Source organism: Aplidium turbinatum, chromosome 11 (assembly GCF_918807975.1).
Source record: "Aplidium turbinatum chromosome 11, kaAplTurb1.1, whole genome shotgun sequence".
In the NCBI taxonomy this organism is placed as follows: domain Eukaryota; kingdom Metazoa; phylum Chordata; class Ascidiacea; order Aplousobranchia; family Polyclinidae; genus Aplidium; species Aplidium turbinatum.
In genome coordinates this window covers 24,728,389-24,756,387 of record NC_137482.1, presented here as the reverse complement: position 1 = coordinate 24,756,387, position 27,999 = coordinate 24,728,389, and the positions used below count along the sequence as shown (strand labels likewise).

Here is a 27,999-nt window from a genome sequence, read left to right as displayed (position 1 = left end):
TGAAGGAAATATAAATCTTTAATTGCGGTACCGGAAATCTTTTTAAAACTGCGAAAATACAAATTTCAAAGATACAAAAATTGAGAATCAGGGATTTATCGATTGAGACAATTCACGTGGTGACAAGATATCTGGCCACAAACAACCGCTTCTGTTGAACGAAGTTTCGTGCACGACGGGTGTCCCTCCTGGATCTTATGTTCGAATTAGATTGAATGCACTAAATTGCTCAAACTTTTATTCTACTTATTAGCTTAAACAAAGAACAAATATTTTGTAACTTTACAGCATATTTTTCTAGTTTCAACTCTTTTTTCGGGTAAGTGGGTGACGGCCTCAACACCGAACCATGTCCCTGATACAAACAAAAACAAACGATAACATTTATATCCCTAATAAGTTAGCTTTCACAACCAGAATATTTTGTCACAAAGACATCTCTACGATTGACCATTGCAACTTGTAAGTGCACTCGATGGTGACCAGAGAAGCAAACTGGAAGTTTAAACATAAAAAAATCCTGAAATCATAATTCAAAAAGTCGGTTGATTTCGAGTTTACTAAAATAAAAGTTTTCTGAAATTTTTATCGTACTGCAGAAAAAAACATGTCACAGAGCTCAGTGCTGTGAGCAACTATCACTGTTGCATCATCAAAGCAATGGAAAAGGATTATTATTAGATGCTGAGATCGTACAAACACCTTTCTACAGGGGATGAAGGGGTATGAAACAGTTAACATATTACCAGGATGGAGAGAAACTATTGAGATTTTCTGGCCTTCATCAAGAAGAAATATTTGAAAACTTTGTCAGGAAATAATTGATTTGAATATCACCACAAGCATGGCTTATATGGATCAATCATAATACTTTCAGTTAAACGGCAGTGCAGGAAAACAAGTTGGTTGATGTTTGACAAGTATCGGTAAGTGCAAATGATGACATAAAATGCCCACGAAAGAGATGACATCACAAAGGTAGCTCGACTTTGTGTTTGCACATCATAGTTCATGCTCTTTGGATGCAGTGGACATATTTCTCCGTAGCTCCCTCTCGTGATTACTGGAGTAACTTTAGCAGTGCTTATAGTTCCATCCATTTCAACCCCAGTTGGTGGGATTATGGCCAGCGTTATAGAAAGTAGGATGCGCTCTTCTGCCACTCCGGAATTGATCAAAAGCTGTTGTTTCGTCATCACGATGTCTGCTGGGAAGTTTATAATGTTCACGCTAACGACAGCAATGTTCACGCTGACGACAGCAATGACATACACTTGGAAGAATCTTGCTACTAATTGCAGTAGCCTATATCAAAATTGTAGCTTACAAAAAAAAAAAAAAATCATAAAACCTGTCAAAGTTTTTCAATAATTTCAACAAAGCGTCATGTACGAAATGCATATATTCACCATTAATTAGCCTGAAAAACAAAAATAAAGTGAAGCAAACTGTACATTTCATGTGGTTTATAATTTGAACAAAAAAGTTTTTTTTTTTATTTATAACAATTTAGAACCCTGTTGATTGATTGAAGCATTTAACCACCTGTGCGTTTGGTAAACTGGGGGATCACCCACATCGCCATGGTCTTCGCTCCATGGCATGAAAGGGTCATGCAGCTTGGTCTGGTACTGAAACGAAAACAATTGAGTTGGTTTTCTACTTCATCAGGTTTTTTAGAAGTCCATTAGATTTTATTAGTCTGTCACAACCCATATGCGTAGTTCGGGCGGCAAGTTACATTTTTGTTCTAGAATGGGCAAACAATTTTAGGTTACTGCGTAATTCTGCTGTTGCGTTTCGACGATTACGACGATTATTACGTGACATTTTGAAAACTTCTTGTTGTTGACCAAAAGACTTATTGACCAGAAGAGCGAATTCTTGTGATGTAACACTACACTAGTCTCTGGAAGCTTCTGGTCCAACAAAGCCCGTTATATAGTCGCGTGATTTGATTACAATTATTATTAGAGTTGTGTATTATGGGAATTAGAAGTGTAGGCTAATGAAAAGTAGCCTATATTGAAGATAATAGTAGAGTTCCAACCGATATTGAATAGATTGTAAAAGTGGAAGTTATTGCCAATTGTTAAATACAATTTTGGTAGAAAGGTGATTTTTTTAACCAATAGACATGAATATGGCTGAAAATGTTTTTAATTTTTAGTTTATTTTCATGTTATTATGTTAAATGCCGTCTGGTTGTTAAGTTTTGTCAATTGCTAAGTAGCTGTTGCAAGTAGTAGTGTATGTTTATTTGGAATCGACGAAGACGTTCGCTGTTCAAAATTTGATTTCTTTATGTGTTGGATGTGGTGAACCATTCGTCAGTTTAAGACTTTTCATCTATCATCTCACAAGTAGAATTATTTGACCATTTAAGCTTATTTGACTGTTTAACGTTTGATTATCCCAATAAACTACGCCATCAATCTTTCCAATTTGTAAAATGTAAGTTTTTAAAGTTGTGTATTGGTCTAACTCACAGGTTTATCTGGCAGCAATGAGGAATGAGATGGATGGATGGTCATTTTATTTTTGTTTGGATGCGAAACGCCGAAACATACATAAAACACAAACTGACAGTGTGCATCCAATGAGAGAGTGCGAAAGACCGTAGCCCTGAAGGCGTAGGAGGTCGTCGAGTCTGCACTCTCTCATTCAAATAGTTACACAAAAGAAAGTATTGCGTTGTTAATATTATGCAGAGATATTATGTAGAGACAATATTATGAGAGACTACAAGATCTTTAGGACCAACCGATCCCTTTAAATTCTCATATCAACAACCTCACTGAAAGAGAAATATATGAAACACTTACCCATTGTATCTGACGCTGTAACCTTATTTTGTTTCTTTCTTCTTGTCGGAATTTTTGCTCGTACTTTCTTACTTCGTGCGTTAATGTCTGCAATTCACGACGCGCAACAATAAGATCCTCATCCAGTCGCTGCTTTTCGTCCTGGTTCATCTCGCGATCTCGTCTTTCAGTTTCAAAATCTTCCTTGTAGATTTTCACTTGTTCTTGAAGAACTTCGATCTGTGTGCGAAGATCTTCAACGCCAGAGCATCCACCCGCAGCTTCCTCCTGCCTACTTTGTTGGGCCCAAGGAAAAGAACATTGATTGTTCTTAGTTGGATGATCTTTAGGATTAAGCGATCGTCTTTCATGGATGCTGTAATGAACACAATGTAATAAGTAAGGAAACATAGTTTTACAGATCTTAAATTTTCACAGTAACCAAAAGTATTTTTGGAAATACCTGACAATGAGGTACACCCGTCGGCTGCATAGTCGAGTGGTGTCAGTTTTGACACGGCAATCGAAATGGCAACATTTAGATTTTATTGAAATTTGGCATACTTGTAGACGTCGAAGAAATATAAAGAATGCAAAAAAAATTTTTGAAAAATTTCAAACATTGGTGGAGTTATGGGCATTGGAAAAATCACCATTTTTGCCTGTTCCACTTCAGTGATTTTGTCCAATTTCTTGTCATATTTCTAATTTCTTATCCTATGATCATACAATATGGCTGAAAATTGCTAAACAGACATTTTAAGATCCAAGGAATCCAAAAATGTAAACTAAAAAGTTGACAGAGAACTTCTTGATATGATTATAAAGGTTTCAACTTGCTACATGCATTTTTCGTAGGCCAAACTTTGGGGGCCTATAAAAAAAATGGGTATAAAAATTAAGAACTGAAATTCACATGTTTTATACTTATACCAATACACTTTCATGTCAAATAAAAAAATTGAATTAATTTTGATAACTACTATGATAAAAGTTAGATTTTCTGACTTGCAAATTTTGACCTTTTTTACACTCATTGTTTAAGATTTTTGTCTATGACATCACAATTTACATTATTGCTTGTTGATGACATCACAATTTACATATTGTTTGTCATGACAATTGTTATGTAGCTCATGAATGAATTGAATACTGGTAATACACTAAGGTTTAGTGCAGTAGGCCATGCACCATAGTAGTGGTAACTTGTAGAGTTATTGAGTTAATTACTCTTTTAACTGTGATTTCAATTTTAGGTTGTCCTATTAGCAATGTATTATTTCTAACATGCTCCACAGATCTTGCAACCAGAAAAGATACTTTTCCCACTGTTCAAGTGTTCAAAGCCCGTCTACCTGTTTGAAGCAGAGAAATGTCAAGGTTCATAATAAACATGTTCATCTGTTTCTGCAAGTCCACCAATGCCCAAAAACCCAATGCTTCTAGCAAAGTGAATTTTTATGGTACAATACCTTATTTTTTTCCAATGTCATAATGCTGTGATGAATCCATAACAATTGTGTTATTGTAAAACTAATGTAGTACTAATATGGTACTAATAATATGATAACTACTATGGTGCATGGCCTACAACGTTAAACCTTAGTGTATTACCAGTATTCAATTCATTCATGAGCTGCATTATGACAAACAATATGTAGGCTACATTGTGATGTCATCCACAAGCAATAATGTAAATTGTGATGTCATAGACAAAAATCTTGAACAATGAGTGTAAAAAAGGTCAAAATTTGCAAGTCAGAAAATCTAGCTTTTATCATAGTAGTTATCAAAATTAATTCAATTTTTTTATTTGACATGAAAGTGTATTGGTATAAGTATAAAACATGTGAATTTCAGTTCTTAATTTTTATTCCAAAACAAAGCTTCGTTCCTAAACTTTTCATCAAATTTTCCTATAATTCAACTGATGATCCACTGGGATGCACGGTGTGACAAAACATTTTAAATAAAGTAAACAATATCACACCAAATCAGAAGAATCGGTTTATTTAAATACAGAGCTTTCGCCACACAAGTGTGGCTTCATCAGTATAAACTTATTCAAATAGAATCTATTTGAATAAGTTCTATTTGAATAAGTTTATACTGATGAAGCCACACTTGTGTGGCGAAAGCTCTGTATTTAAATAAACCGATTCTTCTGATTTGGTGTGATATTGTTTACTTTACTTAATTTTTATACCCATTTTTTTTATAGGCCCCCAAAGTTTGGCCTACGAAAAATGCATGTAGCAAGTTGAAACCTTTATAATCATATCAAGAAGTTCTCTGTCAACTTTTTAGTAAAAGCAAAAACAAACAAGATGGTTTATTGCTTCATTGACGTTTCGCGCACCATGACAATGCGCATCCTCAGAGCGAATAACATACACACAAAATAAAATTTACAAAGTTATGGCAAAGTTTGCAGTAGGCCTATATAATTTTGTAACTTTTATTTTTTATGTTATTCGCTCTGAGAATGCGCATTGTCATGGTGCGCGAAACGTCAGTGAAGCAATAAATCCACCTGTTTGTTGTTGCTTTTCTTTTCACTTTCATCAGATGAACGTTGCAACTAGTGCTAGAAATGATAATTGTCCTGATGAACACCCAAACTTTCAGTATGATGAGATTATAATGGGCCTACCCGATGATAGGCTTACTCGATTATGGGCCTAACATGATGGTTCGTATACATGGCAACTGAGCTCATGTGACGAAAGCTCCAGGCTTACCTATATGAAGCTTCAAGAACTTGACTCAAACGAAGATTTTCAGCTTCCAAGCAGCTCTTGCTACTTTTCAGGATCTTTTCATTTTTTTTTAGTTGTTGAATTTCGAGTTTCATTGTTTGACAACGCGCATGTGCAGTTGTACAATTTCGAGTTAATTCAGCTTTTTCTTTCTGAAACAGAAAAATATTTGTAAAAATGGTGGTGGTGTTGTTGTAGACACACTTGAAGCAGGTCGCCCAAAATAAGCGGTAGTGGAATCTTCGAAACTACGCATAACAATTCATAGTGGCTTGTGTTAAGCCTAATGTAATTTACTTTACAAGAGAATTGTGCAATAATTAATCGAATGCACTTTCGGTATGAATGACTGGGATATTATCGTCGTCTTCGGATTAAATAGTTCATGCACATGAGAAAGCATAAAAGGAACAATGGAACTCAATAATGTAAAATCAATTAATCACATGAAAACCAGAAAGATTGCAACCTACGTGTTGAAATATTCTTAACAGTTACTCCCCACAACATTCAATGATATACTCATGTCAATTGTCAAAACAATCAAGTAGCCGAACACAATAGTTTTGTTGCGCGAATAGAATGAAGTAATCTGCTGCTCTTCATTTTCGAAAGGGCACAAGAATCGGTCGTTGTTTTTATCTTAATACCAAAACATGCAAATCTGTGTGACGTCAATAGACTAAACATGTTTTTTACGAAAACATATCATAAAATAACCTTCCAAACATTTTCAACAATTCGTTGTGTTAATTGAATAATGGTAGGCCTCATTGAATAATGTATGTGTCTGAGCTGATACAGATGTTGGCGATTATGATCTTCCAAACTTCTCTCTCTTTTGACATCCGCATAAAATCGGTAGTTTTGACTGTTGTGTTTGTGGCCCATTGATTTAAGCTGCTTATATAAGTTAATCTTTGTCGACCTCTGCTTCTTTTTCCCTGTATCATCCCCAATACTGCTAATTTTTCTAAATCTCCATGTCTGTAAATATGCAAAGTCAATCTGGCGCCTTCTACCTGTTGTTATTAATCTTCTTTCGGTTTTTGCTGATTGCAGAACTTTGTCATTACTGCAGAACTCTCTTCAGGCCAAGATATCTTCAACATTCTTCTGAGAAACCACATCTCAGCAGCTTCTAGTCTTGTTTTCATTTCGTCACTTATTGCCGAGCATTCGCATCCGTAGGTTAAATATCTGCAATACTGCAGCTATATGGACTACAGTATTTTTTTTGGAAAAAAAACTTAGTCTAAGTCTTTATTGCAGTTGCAACAAAACAACACATCACTTACAATCAGGCCAGAAATTCTCCGCCTTGCCTCAGACAAGGACATTGTTACGTCATCTTGGCCTTCCTCAGAGCAGGGTGAGGTTGAGCTCTCGCCGAAATTTTGGATTCTGCATTCCCACTCTCTAGTTCGTCGATCTAACTCTTGCTTCAGACGTTTGTACTGAGTGTCCCAGGTTTTGTTGACTCGAAGAATCTAAATGTAGATGAAATGTATGAAAGCGTTTGATTAAATGTGCGCCACTTGACACACACGGTTATGCTTTGCGCTGTGCATTCTAGAGGCGGCCATTTTGGACCTGATGAGTTGCGTCATCGAAATTTGCCCCCAACAGTGTTGCCTAAGGACCGAAACACAAATTGAAAAAAATACAAGAATGACAAATATTGCTGCTGCGGTGACTCGGCGATTTCCTTGATCCCTTCTATTTTATCGCGAACATGTCGCTCTAACGAATGCAAATTACAGCTGTTAGTGAACATTTAACGTTTGAAAGAACTGTACAAAATATACTTCAGATCTTTGTCTTTCTAATCTTTTTATTCGCTCCTGCTGCTTCAAGAGTGTAACAGATTCTGGTTCTTCTGTCGTCGCTTCAGGGGTAGTAAGTTTGGCGTTAATAGCTTTGCAAGAAAAAGGAGGGATGGCTTGTTGCTTTTCATGCTTCAATGCGCTTTTCATTTTCTCATTTTCAGCCAATAGAGCATCACAAAAAGCCTAAAAATATTGCTGATAAAGTTGGCCAATTAGTGTTGTTGGCTACTTGGAATAAAGCTGAGAAGAAACATGTCGAAATTTCATAAGAAGTAGGCTTGGTGGTGTTCCGCCATTTCGATGTGTCATGCGCCATTTGTTTCAAGTTTTCAACGTTTGTTCTGAGTAAGCATTTGACAAAAAAAAGCAACAAAGAACCATGCGACTCGACGGCGGACGTCCAAAATCTTGATTTCGATCGTGTCAATTAGGCGGACTTGTCGATCAGGCTCACCTGTGTCTTTTTCGCTTTCTTCTGGGAACGCATCACGCGCTGAACTAAAGTGGCAAACACTGCAGCAAGCTTGGCAAATTGTAATGTGAAACTGGGTTCAGTAAGGCTGGTTTCGGGGCCACTATCGTCTTGCCACAACCCAAAAATCTCTTTCAAATGAGATATCTGAAATGGAAACTCTCCAGTCTGTGTCATGGAATAACAAATGTCGGTAACAAAAAATGATTTTTTTTTTAAACAAATTTCTATGATTTTTTTCTAGGCAAAACAAACAAGGCTACTCAATACTCATAGCTAATTGCTAATCACTTCCACTGAGGTAGAGGCCTCCACAATGAGATTAACAATTTTATCACGCTTGACAAGAAAAACATTATCAAGGATAACTCAATAGCTCCACAAATACACTTTTTACTTGGCCAATTTTATCAAGCTAAGTTATAAAGTATTTTGATAAATACGACAAAACAACAAAACCGGCTAAGATTTTTAGGGCGCGCCACACTGAAGGGGTGTTTGAAGGAACAACTGTCCATGAGTGAAAGCGCAGAGAGCGTAGGGATCAAAAGACATTTTGTCTAGTAGCTTATGTGCAGTTAGTTGAACGAAAGAAACATAACTAGGGGATCTGAGATGAGTCTGTTAAGGTTGCATTAAAATAGGGAAATGTAGAGAGAAATAATTGTCAACGTCTTGAGAAGATAAGGCACTTAATGTAGAAGCAGTAATTTCAAAACGTGCCTCATTGGTGGGATTATCTAAGGTAAGCGCAGGTTGTTTTTGTTAAACTATTGATCTTCGTATGAGCCATCTGTGCCAGTCGAAGGGCTCCGGTTGTAGTCTACTATTATTAAGGCAGCAGCGATGGCCGGACTAAATTGTTGTAGAGCAAGCGTTTGGGGCACGGTAGGTTGTGCAATCTAAGCAATCATCTGCGGTCTGTTAGGGAATGCCACACTATAACCGACCGTGGAAGTTGCCACACACCATTTCCCGCATGAGATTGGAGAACTATCTGGTGCGTGGATTGGACAGTTTATGAGTTCTAATAATTCTTTTCTTGTCAAGGGTGCTGAGATGAACAACACGTTGTATCCTACCCCACCTGGTGGTTGATGACGTCATCACCTCGTTGTGGAAGGTCATTGGTCGGATCACTCTGAAATGTCAACGTCAAGATTTGGTAAATTTGTTTTGCACAAGTTTCACCACAAACTTAGGTATCTTTAATCTAAAAACGAAGTGGGTCTCGCTTTGAGCTGAACCGATTTTGTCATAAGCTGAGACATTTCTTGAGAAACTGGCCCAAGTGGAGAGTATTAAGAAAGAAGAGTGAAGAATATGAGGGAATACTTGTAGAGGCTTTGAACCACTGACGCAGGGCCGATATATAACGCTGACATTGCGTCGTTAAAATCACTAATTACTTCATTTTTACCTTATCTCTGACGTCAGCAAACATATTGCATTCATCAGATGACGTTTCCAAAGTGCTGGCTTGAAACAAGTCGGTCACAGAATCGATAACTTCGTCCATCGACCCAACCGCAGCCTCATTTATTGTCTCAGGTACCTCTGTGACGATACAACGGTGTAACTAATGGTGACGAAACAATGACACGTTTGTGACAAAACATTTGGAAAATTTAGAACCAGCATGAAAATATTAAGCAACCTGCAAAACAATTTGCAAACAGAGTAGAACTGATTCTGATTCTTCTGCCCCTTGTAGCTAAAGATCTGAAACCCCTCATTTAAAATAAACCAAACAATTACTTTAAACACAAAAATCATTAAAGTAGCCTACATAATTCCATCTCCTGACAGCCTTTGTTCGAAATGACCACAATTCCTATAATTCAAATTCTATATTTAGTCGCGATGTCCACTTGAAGCAGACTGCGCATAAACACCAGTCATTGACCTCCGTGAGTCACGGTTTTGAACTAGCTTGCCCAGTGTTGCCAAGAAAATTCAAACTTCTAGAACGCTAGAGACCTGTCAAAATTTTGATTTGGATTAACATCAACCGACCTGGAGAGCGTTCAGCGCTTCCATGACCAGCGTCCCTTCTTCTTCTTGTTGGTCTTTCCATTGTCATTCGAGGTTATTGTGCAACAACAAGGTATTCTACTTTAAAAGCAAACAAATTCCACAGGTCTCTAGAAATATTGGATTCGGACCTTGCTACTGAAAGAAAGGTAACTTAAATAAAAATGTTGCCAAATACTTTTTAAGCTCGCTATCGGGTCGCGAGAACAATCGATCAAAATGATAGACAAGTGTTTGAGTTGAAATCGTCAAACTTGGTTTTTCCCATTGCTGGTCGGCGATGCTATTTTAGTTTTATATCCGCTCCGTGATAGAAAAAGGATTAAAGACAGCTGTTGCTATAAGCCTACATGCTGCATACTAACTGGCAGGATGTGATTCGAAATCACGCGAAATCTCACAAAAGAATTTATTTATCCCGGCAAGGCTATGAAAGATTTAGTACCAGCCTATATCAACATAATCTTAGAAACACAACATGTAGTCACCAGTTTGGCTGAAAGTTGCGTTGTGTTGTAGATACAAAATTAAAAAGTTTCACAGAAATTTTACAAGTGTGTAGGCCACTTCCACTACCAATTCAATTCAACTCAATTTATTTTTCTTTGTCAGAATGCAAAAGAAATGATATTGTGAAAAAGAAATACAGTAACAAAACTAACAAAAGGAAAAGGTGGCAAAACCTTAATGGTTTAAGACGTGCATGAATGGATCCAATATTGCGGTATGCATCAATAAATATAGTTAAGCACGGCCACCAAACCTGATACTTTAAAATAAGTTGATGAATTAGTTAAGAATCAGTCGCCTCCTCGTTCCTGGAACAACTGGAGCGCCAATTCTTAAAGCAATGAGAACACGACTGAACCCAACATCACAAAAACAAACTAATATACACAGTTACACACACATATTGAAATTACGTAACGGACTATCAAAACAAGGACTATTTACAGATTTCATACAGAAATAAAGTGTTCGCAGCAACGATATTAAGTAGCCTATATATTGCAGAACAAATACATAATATGGCAGCTCATTATCAAGATAAAATAGTTAAAAAAGCTTTGTTTTTTTAAATAAATTTCCTGCGCATGTAAGAGCATAAGAAGCATGATGATATAGCAGCGTGTTTTTGGTATTTCTAATAAGAGTTGAATCATCTTTTATAGCGTCAATGAGGGATGGAGTGTTTTTGGTATCGCCAATGAGAGGTGGAGATTCTTTGGTAGTGCCGATGAAGGATGTAGTGTCTGAGTTGTTTCAAGCATCTTTTCCAAACCAACCTAAATAATAATCTTACGAAAAGTCAAGCGATCCTCTGAACGAACATAATAGCTTATAATAATCAGGGAGTAGTTAGATGCAAGCTGGTAGTAACTTAGTGATATATTCTTATCTGGCAAATATTAAATTATGCAAAATGGTATACCGTAGTAGCTTATTCATGGAAGAGTAAAGATAGTAATCATCATCCTTATCCGGTCGGGTGTAATATATGATAAGATATACGTATAGTAAGCTATGTTAATGTATAATATAGTAATAGGGCCTATATGATATGTAGGATAAATTTACAAAAGTGGCATTTGGAAAGGCATGCTATACCAGGGTATGGTGCAACAATCAATAATACAGTCAGATAATTAATAAAGGGGTACAGCATAGGTTGTTAGAGGTTAATTTTCAGAACGCAAGTGCTTTTTCAGGTTACTGCAAAATACTGAAAAGGTTTTAATTTCAGTGATGGTTTTCGGGAGATGGTTCCACACTTTAACTCCACTAAACTGAATGGATTGTTGAGTCAAGCTTTTGGAGAAGTAGGGGAGGAAAAAGTGATTGTTGCTTCTGGTTGATATTGAGTGCAAATTGTTATTAAGTTGAAATAGAGAATTACATTTCTACATGTTCCAACTAGCCCCATCAATGAATCTTTTTAAGTTGTATTTCAACATCCTGCCCTTAAATTAAGCAAAACTTACCATGCAATAAAGGTGCACACAAATGTATGGAGATATAGCCTACAACCAAACATTAAAAATGCCAAAGTTTCCTTCTACTTGTATAGCAGCCTAAAAAGGTCTCAAGTATTCCGCAAAAGCCTAGTCCTAGTGATTTGAATGTTGCAGCCGTAGCGAATAGCTGAAGAGAGCTTCGTTTAGAAGGGTTTTCGGTCATGTTACAGGAGCTGCGATAAATTACTGGCAATTAACTGCATTGTCGCTTGATCATCAGACCAATTTCAATTACCACCATTTAACTGTGTGATAAAAGTTTTTTACATAAATTCTCACAATCGTTATTCGATGAACCACACTTTTCGAATGAGAGCAGTGAACATTAATTACTTTGCGCAAACAATCAGCGAAATCTACGAGTAGATGGAGAGTTGGACAGTAGGCTAATAGACGAGAGGCAGATGTCTGTAGGCTACGAGGCGAGGTCTTCACACAAGTCTAAACGTGCTTCTCGACAGTAGCCTATAGCGACAATTACTTGCAATATTCAGACGTGGGCTTCCGCTAAAATTGAAAGTAGTTTCCTTGTCATTTAAAGAAATTCAATTTCACGCTCAGAAAAGTAGGCCAGGTTCAAGCTTAAGAAATAGGATGCAACGCATGATACAAATTCATTGCTTTTAGTTTGATGAAAATAGTTTTCTTGGCCCCATTTTTCGTATTTCTTTACCAGTCCTGATTTCTCTGCCCAACCGAGCCCCTGCCCAACAAGTTAAAGGCATCGTGCCAGCAAGCACGCGGCTCTTAAAAGTAAAAACAAGCAGCATTTTTAGGGCTTGGTAGTCTTTGGAAACCAGCTTTGCTATTTCTGTATAGCCTATGACGTAAAGAATATGCAATACCTTGCAATTGTTGAAGAATTTGTCATTCCATGTGCATAAAGTTGGTGAAAAACATAAATAAAGTGAGTCAATATACAGAGGATTCCGAAACGCGTTGGTGTGCCGCAATCCAAAACAGTTTGAAAACCGCTGCTCCACGGTTAAGACATAGAGCTACTGCTAATCATTGCAATAAGAATTCTTTGTAGGTAGATTGAACTTTGTTAACCGCCCCCAGAAACAACAACAACTTAACTATGGACATCAACCTGAACGTTGCAGTATTGAAATAATAACTAAACTTACTAAACTAAACCAAACAACACTAAACTTCCATTCAATTATGTTGAAACCGCACGTTTCCAAGCTTTGTACCTCACAACACTGACCATCGATATGCTTCCCAACAAAATAATTAAAATAATCTGTGACTAACATAGTAGGCCACTGTAGACATGAAAAGCATGAAGGTTTGTTGCACGCGCCGACTTGATGAGCCACAGCTCCACCAATCGAAACCATAGTTTAGGTCATTCATGGTTTTCAATATTTCACATTCCGAATTGATGACGTCATCATCGACAAGTCTGGCAATTTCATTTCGAAATTAAAGTTCATTTATGTACAGTCGCTGCCGGCAAGGTCACCACTCACGACAATGAAGCTAGAATTCGTGATTGGTCACAAGATATAGCCCTAGCCCTTAGCTGAAAGAACTCACAAATGAAAAGTGTTGATTTGCAGACTTGCGATAAAGTTTGCAAATGTCGCTGTATCTTTTGTCAACTGCTACTTAGATATTGACAGCCTGCCACGAAATTCAAACAAAGCGAGATCACTTTGAACACGATTGTTCATGTCACTGTTTAAAATCTCTTCACTGTAAACTGTCTATACGATATTTGCATTGCTGCTCTGCACAACTATTGAAAAACAAACCAAAACGGTTTCGTTGGAAAGTCCCAGTGACAATGGCGCCTCGCATATACAAGAATGCTGCGTTTGTCATTGGCTGGAAACAAAAGGGGTTTCCCGGCATCACCTTAGCCGAAACTGACGTCAATAAATAAACAATCGGCTTCAGAAAGATAGCGCTTGCCGGATGGGCACAGAATCAAAAAAGCTACAGCTTCAGCCTGCACAAGCCAGAGTTGCCACACAACACATGCTTTACTAAGTAAGAAAACAAAATGAATGAAGAATTATAAACATTGTTCGAAGGAAATACTTCCACATGCGAATTTTGACAACAGCTCATGGAACGGTTGTTTTTGTTGCTGCATTGTTAAACAATGAAAACTTTGATATTTGTTGAAAACTCGGAAGTGAGTAGAAACAAGGCCTGCATGAAACGACTTGCTGTTGCAATCAGAATTTGACTTGATCTAACCTTAGTAACGAGTAATTTTGATTATCTATAAACAGTCAGCGACAATCGCCATACCGCCTGTCGCTGATTTAAATGGATCAATCACACCACGCATGCGCAATGAATGATTTAAATCACAAAAGCGCTTCAACACGCTCGCAACTTATTTGTAACGTCCTGCAACTGGATGTCAATTTGCAACACCGGTGCACTCATGTCGACAACACTGGGATAACAACAGCGGAAGTTAATCTCGAATAACAATGAAAGCGTCAAAAAATATTTCAATCAATCCTGGACCTCGATTACTGCAAAACTTCCAACACATTTTTCTGGAAGTTGCAAAACTTATTGAGATGTAAGTGGATTTTTATGGTAAATTTTGAAAATTGTGACCGTGAGTTGAGTTGGTTTGCTGATGAAACTTCAGCTAACTTTCCTGGAAGTTTGCAGCATCTATGGCGGCATGGACTGGCGGCATAGGCGTAGGGTAAGTTAGTTTTTGGAAGTGCGAAAACATTCTTGCCCAAATATAATTAAATGCGCCCAAATATTTTTTGCGACAAAGCATAAACCACCTGATTAAAAAAATCCACTCTGTTCCCAATTGTCTGGTATATACTGTAACTGTACTTTGTCAACTACCAGTATCGTCCGAATAACGCGAAAGCACCATAGGCTATAACAATACACATAACTCAATTCAGAAAAAACATTTCACATCAATAAAATAATAATAGGCCTATACGTACTTCAAAATACAAATTGTGATAAAGATCTAAAATCTTAACAAGTTAAAAGTTATTTCTGTAATTTTATAAACTAAACTTGTAGACTACATTTTCAGCTGAGCGTGATATTGTAAGTTACGTGTTTAAAGCGTCACTTTCAAAGTCAATATTGGCACATTTCGATTAGGATATATTTTTCATAATACTTGCAAACATCTGGGTATTTTCAGGTGTTGAAAATAAATACTTCAAATCTTGCAAACTAAATTTGTAGGCTACAATTTCATCTGAGCATGTTGATATTGTAAGTTATACGTTTGAAGCATTAGTTTATTAGCCTACTTGGGATATACTTATCATAAAATTTGTAAACATCTGGATATTTTCTGCTTAACTTTTAGGAACTCTCAACAAATTACAAATTTATTTCTTGATTCTCACAACTTAGATCATGCTCAGTTTTAGTAGATTTTTTTTTTTTAATTTTACACGTAGTAAATTCAACATAAAAATATAAGTTTGATTATTTGAGCAAAAAAATAAAAATAAGTTTAATCTTAATGAAATGTTTGAAACGTGCTGAACTTCTCGCCCAAATTTGCTCAAAATTTGTCTAATTGAAATGTGCAAGGGTGCGGTTGCACCTATGTCTATGACTGGTTAGATGTCAACTAACCCAGCAAATGATAGTCTGTCCAAGTCCAATAGTAACCTTGGATTCCTTCTGGCTTAGAATGGTTTTGGTAATAGTCTACGGTAGTAAAAATATTTTTGCAATTCTGTTTAAAAACTGTTGATTAAACGGCCAATCATTAATAACTTGCTTTGATATTGATTGCTCGAAATGGAAATCCCACAGCACTGGAATACGTGACCGCTGCCACCTCATACGTAAGAGCAAGAAGATATTAATTGAAACCAAGTTAATATTATTAAAATTATTTACTTAATCTCGATGACTGACAACACTTTTTGTTTCAAATACTACACTGATTAAGGATATAGTTTTCTGGAGTTGCGACACACCCAGCGAGAGTAATTTCATTAAATTTTATTTATTTGCTTGTGTCTCTACTGTGTCTTTATTAGTTTTAACAACCTTAACAGACCGCAGACTACTTCATCAACGATTGCACCATCTTCAAGCCACCTAATGGTGCGGATGGTCCGCTTGTCTTGAATGATGAAAGCAAAGACTGAATGCTCTCAAGTAGTCTTCTAGCTCAGTCCGGGAACATCGTGAATCTGGGGTGGTAAAAATATAGACCTTCGGCCCCCGAGGTTCACACGACTGCGATCATTAGTCAAGCCGAAGTGAATCAGAATCAAGTCATGTGATTATTAAATTATAATCAACTGCTACAGCTCCGTAACAATGAGCCTTAATTCACATGTCAGAGGATATTCTGTAAACGTTTATAAATAACCAAAATTGAGTTTAGATGCGAAACGGAATCATTGTGCGACGCCCTCGGAAAATTGAAACTCCCCAACAGTGCGACGTGGGGGAGCTATAGTTTAAGAACCTCGGGTAGGCTATATGCTAACGCTGCGAAAGGTTTTTTAAACGAGGGCCATATTTGATAATGCAGAAGTGCCCAAAGACCACCAACCCCGATAATTATATTATTTGGCACAATAAGAGATGCATATTGCATATTGTGTTATTTAATGTTGTCATTTTCATACAACAAAACAATACGAAAGTTTCGGCATTTTGTTATTTACATATCACAGGATACAAATTAAACCTATCGCAATTCTATCAGAAAATAAAACATCCAAAAACTCTATAGGCCTAACACATCATTGTGTTAAAGTAAAGGATGAAAGTGACGTCTTGATTTCAATACTCAAGTCAAGTCCGATTTAAAAGTGGTATTAGATCAACATCAAATACCACGTAGGGGGGAGTCAACCAGTTATGACTTCAAGCAGTTCTTTTTCAAGTTAAGCTTTTTTTCAACTAAGAAAGTCTGCTCACACAAATACATTGAGCCGATCAAGCTCAACGTTTTTTTTTTCGCAAACTTTTACATTTCTTTTGTTCGACTGTCTCACAGTATTCTTTTTGTCTGTGGGCCAAAAACAACAGATCACAGTGAGTTTATAGGAGCGGACTAAATAAAAACTCACCGCAAACTATAATTACTGTAGGAGTGGATTAACGAACTGAACTGGCCCAGGAATTTTGAAACAAAAGCGGTCCGTTTTTATCAAACCAAGATTTCAAGCCCTGGTCTATGGTATAGGCTACGTTGCAATGCTCAGTTTACAAACCATTTTAAAACGACAGTCTACAGACTAATATCTTGTGTAAAATAAAACAAATTTGTGATTTAAGTATTATTTACAACACAACAGTCTTCGCACATCAGTACCAGATCCAGGGGGGAATGGGGCGATCGCCCACGTTGCAGCACAGAAAAGTAACTTTATTCACGGTGTATTGTCAAGGTCGGATTAATGTTGACCTTCATATCATCGTGTTGCATTGAAATCCCCCCAGGTTACTTGCAGAATCCGCCTCTGTTCGGCACTCGATCTTACCAGTTCATCATGTCTATCATGTTGATCATGTTGATCATCAGGGGGATCATGTTGAGAGCCTTCACGTGGCGATCCCCGTTAATCCTTTACAGGAGACTAATCTCAACACTACACTCCAGTTACTGCCAGAGAGAGCATATTTAGGGTGGTAAAAGGATAGACCCTCGGCCCTACGATGAAAATAATTAGCTTCAATACGGAAGGTTTGTCAGCCACGAAAGCAGTTCTTATAGCTAACTTACAACCAGACATCCTGTGCTTGCAAGAAACACACAGAGACAAAATCCCTCCTAGCATCCCAGGAATGTACTTAGCCATTCAATCTCCCAGCCGAACCCATGGTAGTGCCATATTCTGCAGGGAGAAGTCAGCGATTCTCGGATCGGCCAACCTAACAACGGGTGCTTTAGAAATTTTGCACATAAAAACTAATTCATTGGAAATCTTCTCAATATATAAACCCCCCACAGAATCTTTTTCCTGGCCAAATAACACCTGGATCGACAACAGCAAACCGTGCCTCATAATAGGGGACTTTAACAGCCACAACATTGCCTGGGGATACAGCAGCAGCAATAAAGATGGAGAACTGGTCGAACTGTGGGCCTCCAACAATAATCTCTCATTGCTCTACTCGCCGAAAGACAAACCAACCTTCCACAGTGCCCGATGGAAGAAAGGCTATAATCCCGACCTTGCTTTTGTTAGCTCAAAATACATCAACTCCTTTAAAAGAACAATCCTCGAACCCATACCCAAGTCCCAACACCTCCCAGTATGCATTAACATAAACCCAGTAATTTAGCCCAGAATCTCCAAACCACTGCCACGGTTTAATTTCCGCAAAGCTAACTGGGACAACTTTACACAAGTACTAGACGCAGAAATCGACAATATACCCCCCACACCCCAATCATACACTGTTTTTCAAAAACTGATTTGGAAGGTCTCAAAACAGACCATACCAAGAGGAAGCCGCAAAGAATACATACCTGGTCTCACAATCGAAAGCAAAGAAGTGTATGAAGAATACCTGAACCAATACAACCAGGATCCTTTCAGCCAAGAAGCTCAGAACCTTGGCGAAACAGTCCTCAACAAACTCGATGAAGAAAGAAAAACGCGCTGGAGAAAAATGATAGAGTCAACTGACCTTCGCCACAATAGCAAGAAAGCATGGGCTACCATAAAAAAATTAAATTCTGATAACCAACTGCAAAATAACCTCGCAGCAGTCACACCAAACCAAGTCGCCCACCAACTGCTCCTTAATGGAAAGACCAAAGCCAAGCACCGATACCACAAACCCACCAGGTACAAAAACGATACTTTACTAGAAAGGGAAACCAACGATCAATTTTTTACACCAGCAGACCTTCAGGTAGCCTTCAAACACTTGAAAAGTGGTAAAGCAACAGGCCTAGATGGAATCACTACTCAACAGATCCTCCAATTTGGTACGAAAGCAAAATCCTGGCTCTTAAAATTCTTCAACAATTGTCTGGCCGGTGCAACAATCCCAAAGATCTGGAGAAAAGCAAAGGTAGTAGCTCTTTTGAAACCCCAAAAAGATCCCTCTTCCCCAAAGAACTATAGACCAATATCACTTTTATGCATCCTCATGAAAGTATACGAACGCCTCATACTAAATAGGATTTCAACGCAAGTAGATGACCAACTTACACATGACCAGGCAGGTTTTCGACCAGGGCGCTCTTGTTGCGGTCAAGTATTAAACCTAACTCAATATATAGAGGATGGATTCGAACAGAAACTCGCCACTGGAACCGTCTTCGTAGACCTATCTGCCGCTTATGATACCATCAACCATAGGGCCTTGCTTCTTAAACTAGATCAAGTCATCAAGAACCCCACAATCAACCAAGCTATTCAATCACTTCTTACAAATAGACGATTTTTTGTTGAGATGAATGGTCGAAAAAGCCGATGGAGAACCCAACGTAATGGCCTGCCGCAAGGCTCTGTCCTTGCACCTATCTTATTTAACATATACACCAATGATCAACCAAAACCCCCCAACGTACGTCGTTTCATTTATGCCGACGACCTCTGCCTAGCTACCCAATCAAAAAACTTCTCGGTGATAGAAAAGACCTTAACAGGAGCACTCTCCAAATATTCCACATATTACAAGTACTGGAGCCTAAATGCAAACCCTTCCAAAACCCAAGTGACATGCTTTCACTTGAACAATCATAAGGCTAGCCAAAAACTCATCATCAATTGGGAAAACACTGCTTTACAATATACCCCCTTTCCTGTATACCTTGGCATAACACTAGACAGGACCCTATCCTATAAGACACACCTAATGAAGCTTAAGAAAAAATTATCTGCTTGCAATAACCTTTTGCAAAAGCTGGGAAACTCAAACTGGGGAGCAGATGAGCACACACTGAAGCAAACAGCACTGGCTCTCTGTTATTCGACCGCTGAATACTGCGCTCCAGTATGGGCTAGGTCAAGCCACACCAAAGTAATTGACTCCGAATTAAACCAAGCATGTAGAATCATAACTGGCACACTCCGTCCAACACCAATCGCCGACCTTTATAACTTAGCAACTATAGCTCCACCTCATATCCGAAGAGAAGTCACTACAAAAAAGGAAAGAGTAAAACAAATATCCGACCAACGCCACCCTCTCTATGAACACAAACTTATTCCAGCAAGACTCAAGTCACGCAAAAGCTTCATCAAAGTCGGCCCATTGGAACACACAAGCGCGACAGCTGCACGACTAGAAATGTGGACCTCTGAGCCCGATAGGACACAACATCCTGCCATCCCAAGTCCTTCCGAAAGTCTACAACAAACTCCCACCCTTGAGAGAAGAGAGTGGTGCTGCCTAAACAGAGCCCGCTGCGGAGTCGGGAGAAATAAAAGCAATCTTTTCCGATGGAAGATGACTCCTGACCCAATGTGTGATTGCGGCCTAGACAATCAGACGATGAAGCACATCCTCACCAACTGCCCCCTTAGCCCTTCATGTGATGACAACGACCTCAAAAACATCACAAACAATGCTCTTATCTGGCTCCGACACTGGCGTGACAAGCTATGAATGAATGAATCATGTCTATCAAAATTCGTGCTAGAACGTCATGTTCGACACATACTGGATAGCTTAATAACAATAGCGAGTCGAGACTTGTATACAGTACACACATTCAAAAACTTAACCGGCCCATCTGGAAAGTTCGCGAGATCCCGTGGGTTAATCCGCCCCTGATCACAATTGAACCGAGAGTAGGACATCGGACAGGCCTGGTACAAGCAAAAGGTGACTGATTGTTTCACCTAATGATTATTTTTTGGCGTAAACATTTGTCTAGAGCAGTGGTATTCAACCTTTTTGGTGGAACGGAACCCAATGAAACATTCCAAAAGCTCGAGGAACCCCTGTTCAATAATTTAATTGCCTTATGCAAAAAACATCGTTTGATTAATATAATTAAATCAAAATACTCATGTTCAGATTTATTTATGTACAATACATGTAAAAATACAACTGTAAAAAATTACATTTATTCTCATAAAAAATTCAATGAGAAATGATGATGATGATCTCTAACACGTTCACGACGATTTGACCCACCGGTGTACAAACGATTAAACTGTCTGAAAGAACTCCTTGAAGCGTAGCAAATTTATTAATAGTGGCAAACCTAATCCATATTTGAATATATTTAAACAATATGCAATGATATGAACAATATATATGAAACAATAATATGAACAATAATATGAAAAATAAACAATAATATGATTGCAAAGCGATTGTCCGCCACATCATTTGGCCAGAATGAATTTGATAAGACCGGATCTGTTTATAACGATGCCCTTTTGAAAAGTGGTTTTACGGAGTTTGCTACAACCCTGCTAATAACTTGCGTACATCTAGGAAAAGGAGTCGGAAAATTTTATGGTTTAATCCTCCTTTCAGCTTGCAGGTTGATAGCAACATTGGTAAAGAATTTTTCAAACTCATTTCTATCCACTTTCCGCCACATCATAGATTGCATAAAATATTCAACCGTAATACTATTAAGCTAAGCTACAGTTGTACTCCGAATGTTGCAAGCATCATATCCTCCCACTATAAGTCAATATTGCAGGCTGATAATGAACCATCTCAGCCTGGTTGCAATTGTAAGGTGAAGCCAGATTGTCCTTTGAATGGGCAATGCTTGCAGAAGGCCGTTGTTTATAAAGCCACCATTGATAACGGCCCTAAGGTTTTTAATTACATTGGTTGTTGTGAGACTACTTTTAAAAAACGTTTTTCCAACCATAAATGTTCCTTTTTGGATAGATCTAAACGAAACAGCACGGAACTATCTTAGGCAGTTTGGGACCTTAAAGACAGGGGTGTTGATCCTAAAATAACATGGTCCATCCATAGCTGTGCTCGGCCTTATAGTGGAGGTGGTCGTAATAATTGTGGCCTCTGTTTGGCTGAAAAGCTGGCCATTCTGAAGGCTGATAGTAACCACCTTCTGAACAAGCGTTCGGAATTAGTGGGTAAATGTCATCATAGAAACAAATTTAAACTCAAGTACTTCAAAATAAAATAAATTCCTTTTAATTTTCACAGTTCTAAATTAAAAAAAAAAAATATCATTTGATTTTTACAGGTTATAAATTTCAAACTAAATTTCATTTGGTTTTTACAGGTTTTAAAAAAAATTTAATTTCATTTTGTTCAGGTTACTTTATCCTTATGGCATTTTGCTTCATTGTGATGTCACAGGTGTTGGCATCAATTTGCTTGGTTTCAAGCTGAACATTCTAATTGAGGCTTTGTGGCAACGGATGGAGGTTAGCCCTTTGTAATTCTGACGTTTTTTTTGCAGATTGGATTATGGTTATAATATTTAATACCTTTTCAGAAATTACAGGTTTAAAAGTTTTTTTGCAGATTAAACTAGTTACAATATTTAATATCTCTTCAAGAATTACCGATTTATTGTTTTTGCATGTTTTTCAGACCTTCTGATGATGCGTTAAAGGTGAAACAGGCTGTTAAGGATTCAGATAGTAATAACAATATTTGATTTGATTTAAACAATATGCATATAATAATAAAATAGACTCTCGGATTTGAATGTAAACTTGCGGAACCCCTAGACTTACTGGCGGAACCTTAGGGTTCCGCGGAACCTTGGTTGAAAACCAGGGATGGAGGAACCATTTTGAAAGTAGGTGGGCCCAAAGGCGTTGCAGTCAAAGTTAATCAAACTTCTGGGGGGCGAAGCCCCCCAGACCCCCCATAACATTGCTGCATTCCTAATACTTCAAATCGCTTATACATTGTGTTTTCATGATTGCCTTTTGTGCCAACCAGCAAAAAATCTCCGTTTTCAGGCCCGATTTAGCCAAACAAATTACAAAATTGTTAAATTTCTCTACAGCGCTGTACAAAATATGGCGATGTGCACACAAATAAAAAGGCAGTATACACACACAGTTAGGCTATAATACCAACCTGGGAGAAATGATCTGCAACATTATACAGTAGGCTTACGTGTATGCACTGTACAATATGTAATGATATCATTGTTTTAACCTTGGAGGACAATTAGATTGATTTATAGATCACTCTACCAATCACACCCACACGTGCTGCCCATCAACAGTGGGCTCAACAGAAAAGTTTGAAGATTAAGATTAAAAAGTTTTGGCAAACAAAAAAATTTTTTTTTAAAGGCACGGCATGTGAAAGTCATTTCGAGTCCCCTGATTCCGGCTCTAGTTTTTAAGATAACCTACAGCAAAAACTTTTTTTTTTTGTTATTTTGAGCTCCTATAGATTTAACATCGTGTCGTTTATTACATGATAGACAAAACTGAAAGTAATCCCAGGCACATTTCTGAGTTGTATACACGCCATTTGAAACCAATCACGTTGATTACAACCCAAACAAACGGCTATTTAACGTTTACTGGCCTAGTAACAATCAAAATACGACGTGAAGCAAGCCTTAGGATAGGCTACAAGATGTAGATTATATAACTTGTGCTTCGCCTTAATATATTTGTTGACTTCAACAATATCAAACTTACTAACTAAGCTACTAAGTACAAATAAAATACATACATTGTTTTGCACAACAAACTAGACGAATAAGCAATACAAAGCCATCGATGAACAAACGCAATTCTTTATTATGGTAGACTTACTATAGCCTACTGAGCAACACCCATCAATGTACGAAGCCATTTATATAATTACAGAATACAAAGTTGTGTTCTTCAATAAAGTAGCTGCTTAAAATTTTATCCTTGTTACGAAAAAATGTAATCTTGGTTCGAAATTCAGTTCCTGGTAGTTTCGAAAATTCGAAAAAACTAAGTGCATTTTTGGAATCAGGGGCCTGAAATACTCTAAAATGACTCTCACCTTTTGTGCCAAAATTTTTTGTTGGCCTGTGTAATCAAACTAGTGTGTATCAAATGAGTGAAGAGCTTTTTTTTGGAACTCCTTCTCTAATTTGCCGTTTTCACTACATTTTTCAAAGAAATTTGGCTTTCAAAAGTGGGTGGGCCAGGCCCACCCAGAAAATAAAGTAGGTGGGCCCAGGCCCACGTGGTTCCTCCATCCCTGTTGAAAACCACTGGTCCAGAGACTCCAGATCATTGCCAAAGTTGATTAAACGTTTAATGATCTCTAGGAAGGGACTTCAGCCATGTGATATTTGAATACTTTGTCTCGTTAACTATCTAGACCAGTGGTTCCCAACCTGGGGTTCGCGGACCCCTTGGGGGTCCGTGAGAAAGCATTTGGGGATCCGTGATTACCTGGTGAATTTTGGAGAAAAAAAATGAAAAGCGATCTTTTTACTTTCATTTCTCTTTTTAAATGCAAATGTGTCAAGCTCAAGCCCGCGAGAATAAATTGTAGGCTACCGGCATGCATTCAAATAAATCTAACTGCTGCTTACAGTGTCGATTACAGTCAAATCAGGATTGGCTCGTCTATTACGTAGGCCTAATAGCTCGTCTATTATCGCCTGGACGTTGAAGATGGTAACGCCTAGAACATCACACGGCCAGGGCGAAAGAGAAAATTGAATTGAGTCCTGTCTCTGTCATGAGTTACCATGGGGGGTGGGGGGAGACAGGTTATACCTGGGACTGGTATATAAGTCCCCCCCACCCCCCTTGGTAACTCATGACAAACACAGGACTCAATTCAATTTTTTCTATCGCCCTGGCCGTGTGATGCTCTAGTTTTTTCTGTTGAAGATTACATGCGTGTTGCATTGTCAAAAACTCAACCACAGTTTAGTCGTTTAGTTTAGGAAAGGCAACAACAGCCCTCTCATTAGATTTGCTTACGTTGAAAAAGTTTCGGCATGGCACTTTGGGTCACCTTAATATTCAAATACTGCTAACATTTCTTGAACAATTCATTCATTTTTTTATTTGAGCAACTGTTTAACCTGATATTTGCCGCAGGAGTCACAGCGGCAATGCAATATGACACAGTAGCCTACATGAGTAGTTGAGTAGCATAATTACAATAGTCAATAGTATGTTAATTGAGTTTCAGGCAAAATTTAGGTAGGGGTCCGCAGAATTAATAATTTGTCTAAAGGGGTCCGTGACAACAAAAAGTTTGGGAACCACTGATCTAGACAATAAGACTAGTAATGTTGGCAATTTTTGTTGCGTTTATGGCTCTTCTCCTTTACTATAGGTGTCAGACTACAACATGAAGGCTAGTCGTGACGGATCAATACTAGTTTACCTTTGTGCCATCTACGTTGGCGCATTATTTGGCCAACGGGCCAATGTGAGCTGATCGTAGGCAAAGAAATAAACGTCGTGTCAACAACCAATATTTGCGCAACATACATCTGATGGAACAAAAAGGTGATATCACTAAACTGTTACGTTTTGGATTTGTTTGGTGACAATTTGTTCAGCTAACAAAATTATGTTCATTGGTGTTGGTGAATAGTTGTTTCTCGACGAAAAGCCGACGGCGACGTTCGCGAAGTTGACCACTGACCACTGAACACTGAACAGTCGGCGTTATTTGTTCCGTGGTTTATAGCAGGATATAGCCATTAGCCTATAATCGAATTGGTGAGATTGCAACTACAGTAGCCTACAAAACTGTGTCTTTGTTTTGAAGTTTTTCAACAGTCATACTTTTCGGATCCTTTACCAATTTCTGGATTGATTCTCTTTCGTTCAACCAATTATTTATTTATTTGCTTTAGATATGCACATATGTTACACATCCATATGGAGTCACATGAGAGTAAAAAAGAGAGGGAAATACACGTAGGGAAAGACTACAAACATCTCAATCTTCCTTGTACAACAATTTACAAGCAACGCCATAAAATTTTGATCTCAGATGAACATCAACATTTAGCAGGGTACGAATTATGTTATTTTCGGAGTCTGAGCAAACAGAAAATTATACACGTTTTTCCTCAAAAAAGCATCGATTGTTAAAATATCACAATAAACTAGGTGCGTGCTCAAACCTACTATCAAATTCATCATCACGCAAGGAAAACAAACCTTGCACAATTGTTGCTATTGTCAGTACGTCTAATGTTTTGTTCAAACGAAAATATGCTTCCAAGGTTCCTCAATAATTTCAGGTTAGCCTACAACAAATAGTGAATGTTCAGATTAAAAACATTGAATAAACCTACCCAAATCTAAATAAAACGAGGTTACATAATACCTTTCCTTCGGTTTTATTCATGCAAAGTAGCATTGATGTGATAATAAATACGTTAGCAGAAAACTTGGAGCGACAGTTTCGCAAATTTCAACGAAATTAAATCCACTTTAGGCAAGCTAACACATCTCATCAACTCAGCTGAACAATCATTGTTTTGTTTTTTTCAAGTTTTTTTCAACAAATCTTTATCGCTTTCGTCCAACATATCCCACCTCATTCTTCATCGCACAAAAATACGCTTCCAGCAATATTGAAATCACAGGAAACAATTTGCTCAAAGAAAAATTTCTTTCCGCAATCTTAAAGATTTCCATATTAGATTACAATAAATGGTGAATCTAGGTCTGCTCGGTCTAGATGTTACTAAAACAACGTTAGGCTAGCATACACTGTTTCTCTTTGTCTTGTACAGGGGTCACCAAACTACGACCCGCGGGCCGGAACCGGCCCGCGAGCTGATTTCATCCGGCCCGCCACGTGCTGCGGAAATAACAGCTGCACTACAACTGATAAGGAAAAAAGTTATCAAACTTTTTGCAAAGGACTGACGTTGCTGTTGAGCTACACGCAACCTGCTAATGATTTTTCCATATTGTTTCTTCTTATGACATCAACTCAATTCAATTTATTTTTCTTTGTCGGAAAACAACAGCAATGATAAAGTTCCCAACAGTTTACGAGAATAAAACCAACAAAAGGAAACGGTGGCAAAACCAAAGAAGTTTAAAACGTGCATGCGATGTAAATTTAAAGGATACGTCGATGAAAGTAAATTTAAGCACGGCCACCAAACCTAACAGTTTAAAATAAATGAATTACGGTAGTTGAAAGAATCAATTGCCTCTACATTAGGGTGTCATCCCCTCATCACCCCTGTCGGCTGCATAGCTGAGTGGTGAGAGCCTTGAAACGACAATCGAAAGGGCGCCGGTTCGACACCGCTCAAGAGCATGCGGCTGTGTCTTTGGCAGGACACTTAAAGACATGCCTGAAGGTGGACACGAAGATTGGCTTCCTTGCCTTCCCGTCCACTTAATCTAAATCTTCAACCACCGGGTGTAAGCCTGGATACGACAAATAAAATAATCAACACAAAAGTAAATAATCGTGTGGGTTTTTTATTCTATCAGACCTTTATTGGTTTATTCGATGAACCAGACTGCGATAAGAAAGCAGGGAAAATTTTGGTTTAAACCCAAAACGTCCATAAGTTAAACGAGAATAGATAAATATTTGGGCAGTGTCAGACAAGAAACGGATGAGGCGATAAACTTAGACTTCGCCTCTGAAGACGTCGGTCGTTTCTGATTAGCGAAACGTGATAGTTTAGCTTATTTTACGTTTTGAAAGCTTAGGCTATCGCGCTTTTGAATTAAATGCCCAGTAAACAGTCTCATTCAGCTTCAATCGTGTGAGGTTTTTTCAACATAGCAGCTTCGATGAAAAACTTCGTGAAAAAAATTATAACATGGACGGAGTAATTAAGTCAATGTGTCGCGGTAGATTCTGAAATTCTTTGGTGCGTCGCAGTTTAAAAATTACTGGCCTAAATTTGTAGTTGTAGGCCTACAAAAGTAGTAGACTAGACCTTTATTAAACACATAACTTTTATCCATGAGGTAGCCTACGTCGTGGAGACACCAAAATAAACCATGCGGTCATCAAAGTCAAGGTGCCACCACAAATTTAAACTATTTGTCAAGAATCGAAGGCAGAAACACGAAACGGCGGCCTCACAAACTGTAGAAAAATTTGATGAATTTTATTGCTGCCCAAATAGGCAAGGTCATACATCTCATCGACTCAATTTCGTTCTGTTATGTCCAGTAGAGTTGACAAGGGGATGCAAGGGCTACCTTTGCACCCGGGATGATTTTAGGG

At 38.0% G+C, this 27,999-nt stretch overlaps 1 protein-coding gene across 5 annotated transcripts; it reads right to left on the bottom strand.

The window, feature by feature from the left end:
- Positions 1-26,023, bottom strand: LOC145779867 (uncharacterized). Of its 5 annotated transcripts, none has more exons than XM_082591535.1 (11): positions 25,950-26,023; positions 9,881-11,184; positions 9,285-9,421; positions 8,952-9,005; positions 7,847-8,011; positions 7,372-7,575; positions 6,862-7,053; positions 5,546-5,715; positions 2,826-3,180; positions 1,546-1,631; positions 1-1,207 (listed from the first exon to the last, which is right to left on the bottom strand). In XM_082591535.1, the coding sequence occupies exons 2-11, from the start codon at positions 9,945-9,947 to the stop codon at positions 1,102-1,104; spliced, it is 1,536 nt and encodes a 511-aa protein (XP_082447661.1). In that variant the 5' UTR covers positions 9,948-11,184; positions 25,950-26,023; the 3' UTR covers positions 1-1,101. The 5 variants fall into 5 exon arrangements, with proteins under 5 accessions (XP_082447661.1, XP_082447660.1, XP_082447659.1 ...); XM_082591534.1 differs by lacking the exon at positions 25,950-26,023 and adding an exon at positions 12,759-13,088; XM_082591533.1 differs by lacking the exon at positions 25,950-26,023 and adding an exon at positions 12,759-12,771 and having other exon boundaries at positions 9,881-11,196.
- Between the last annotated feature and the right edge of the window lie 1,976 nt (positions 26,024-27,999).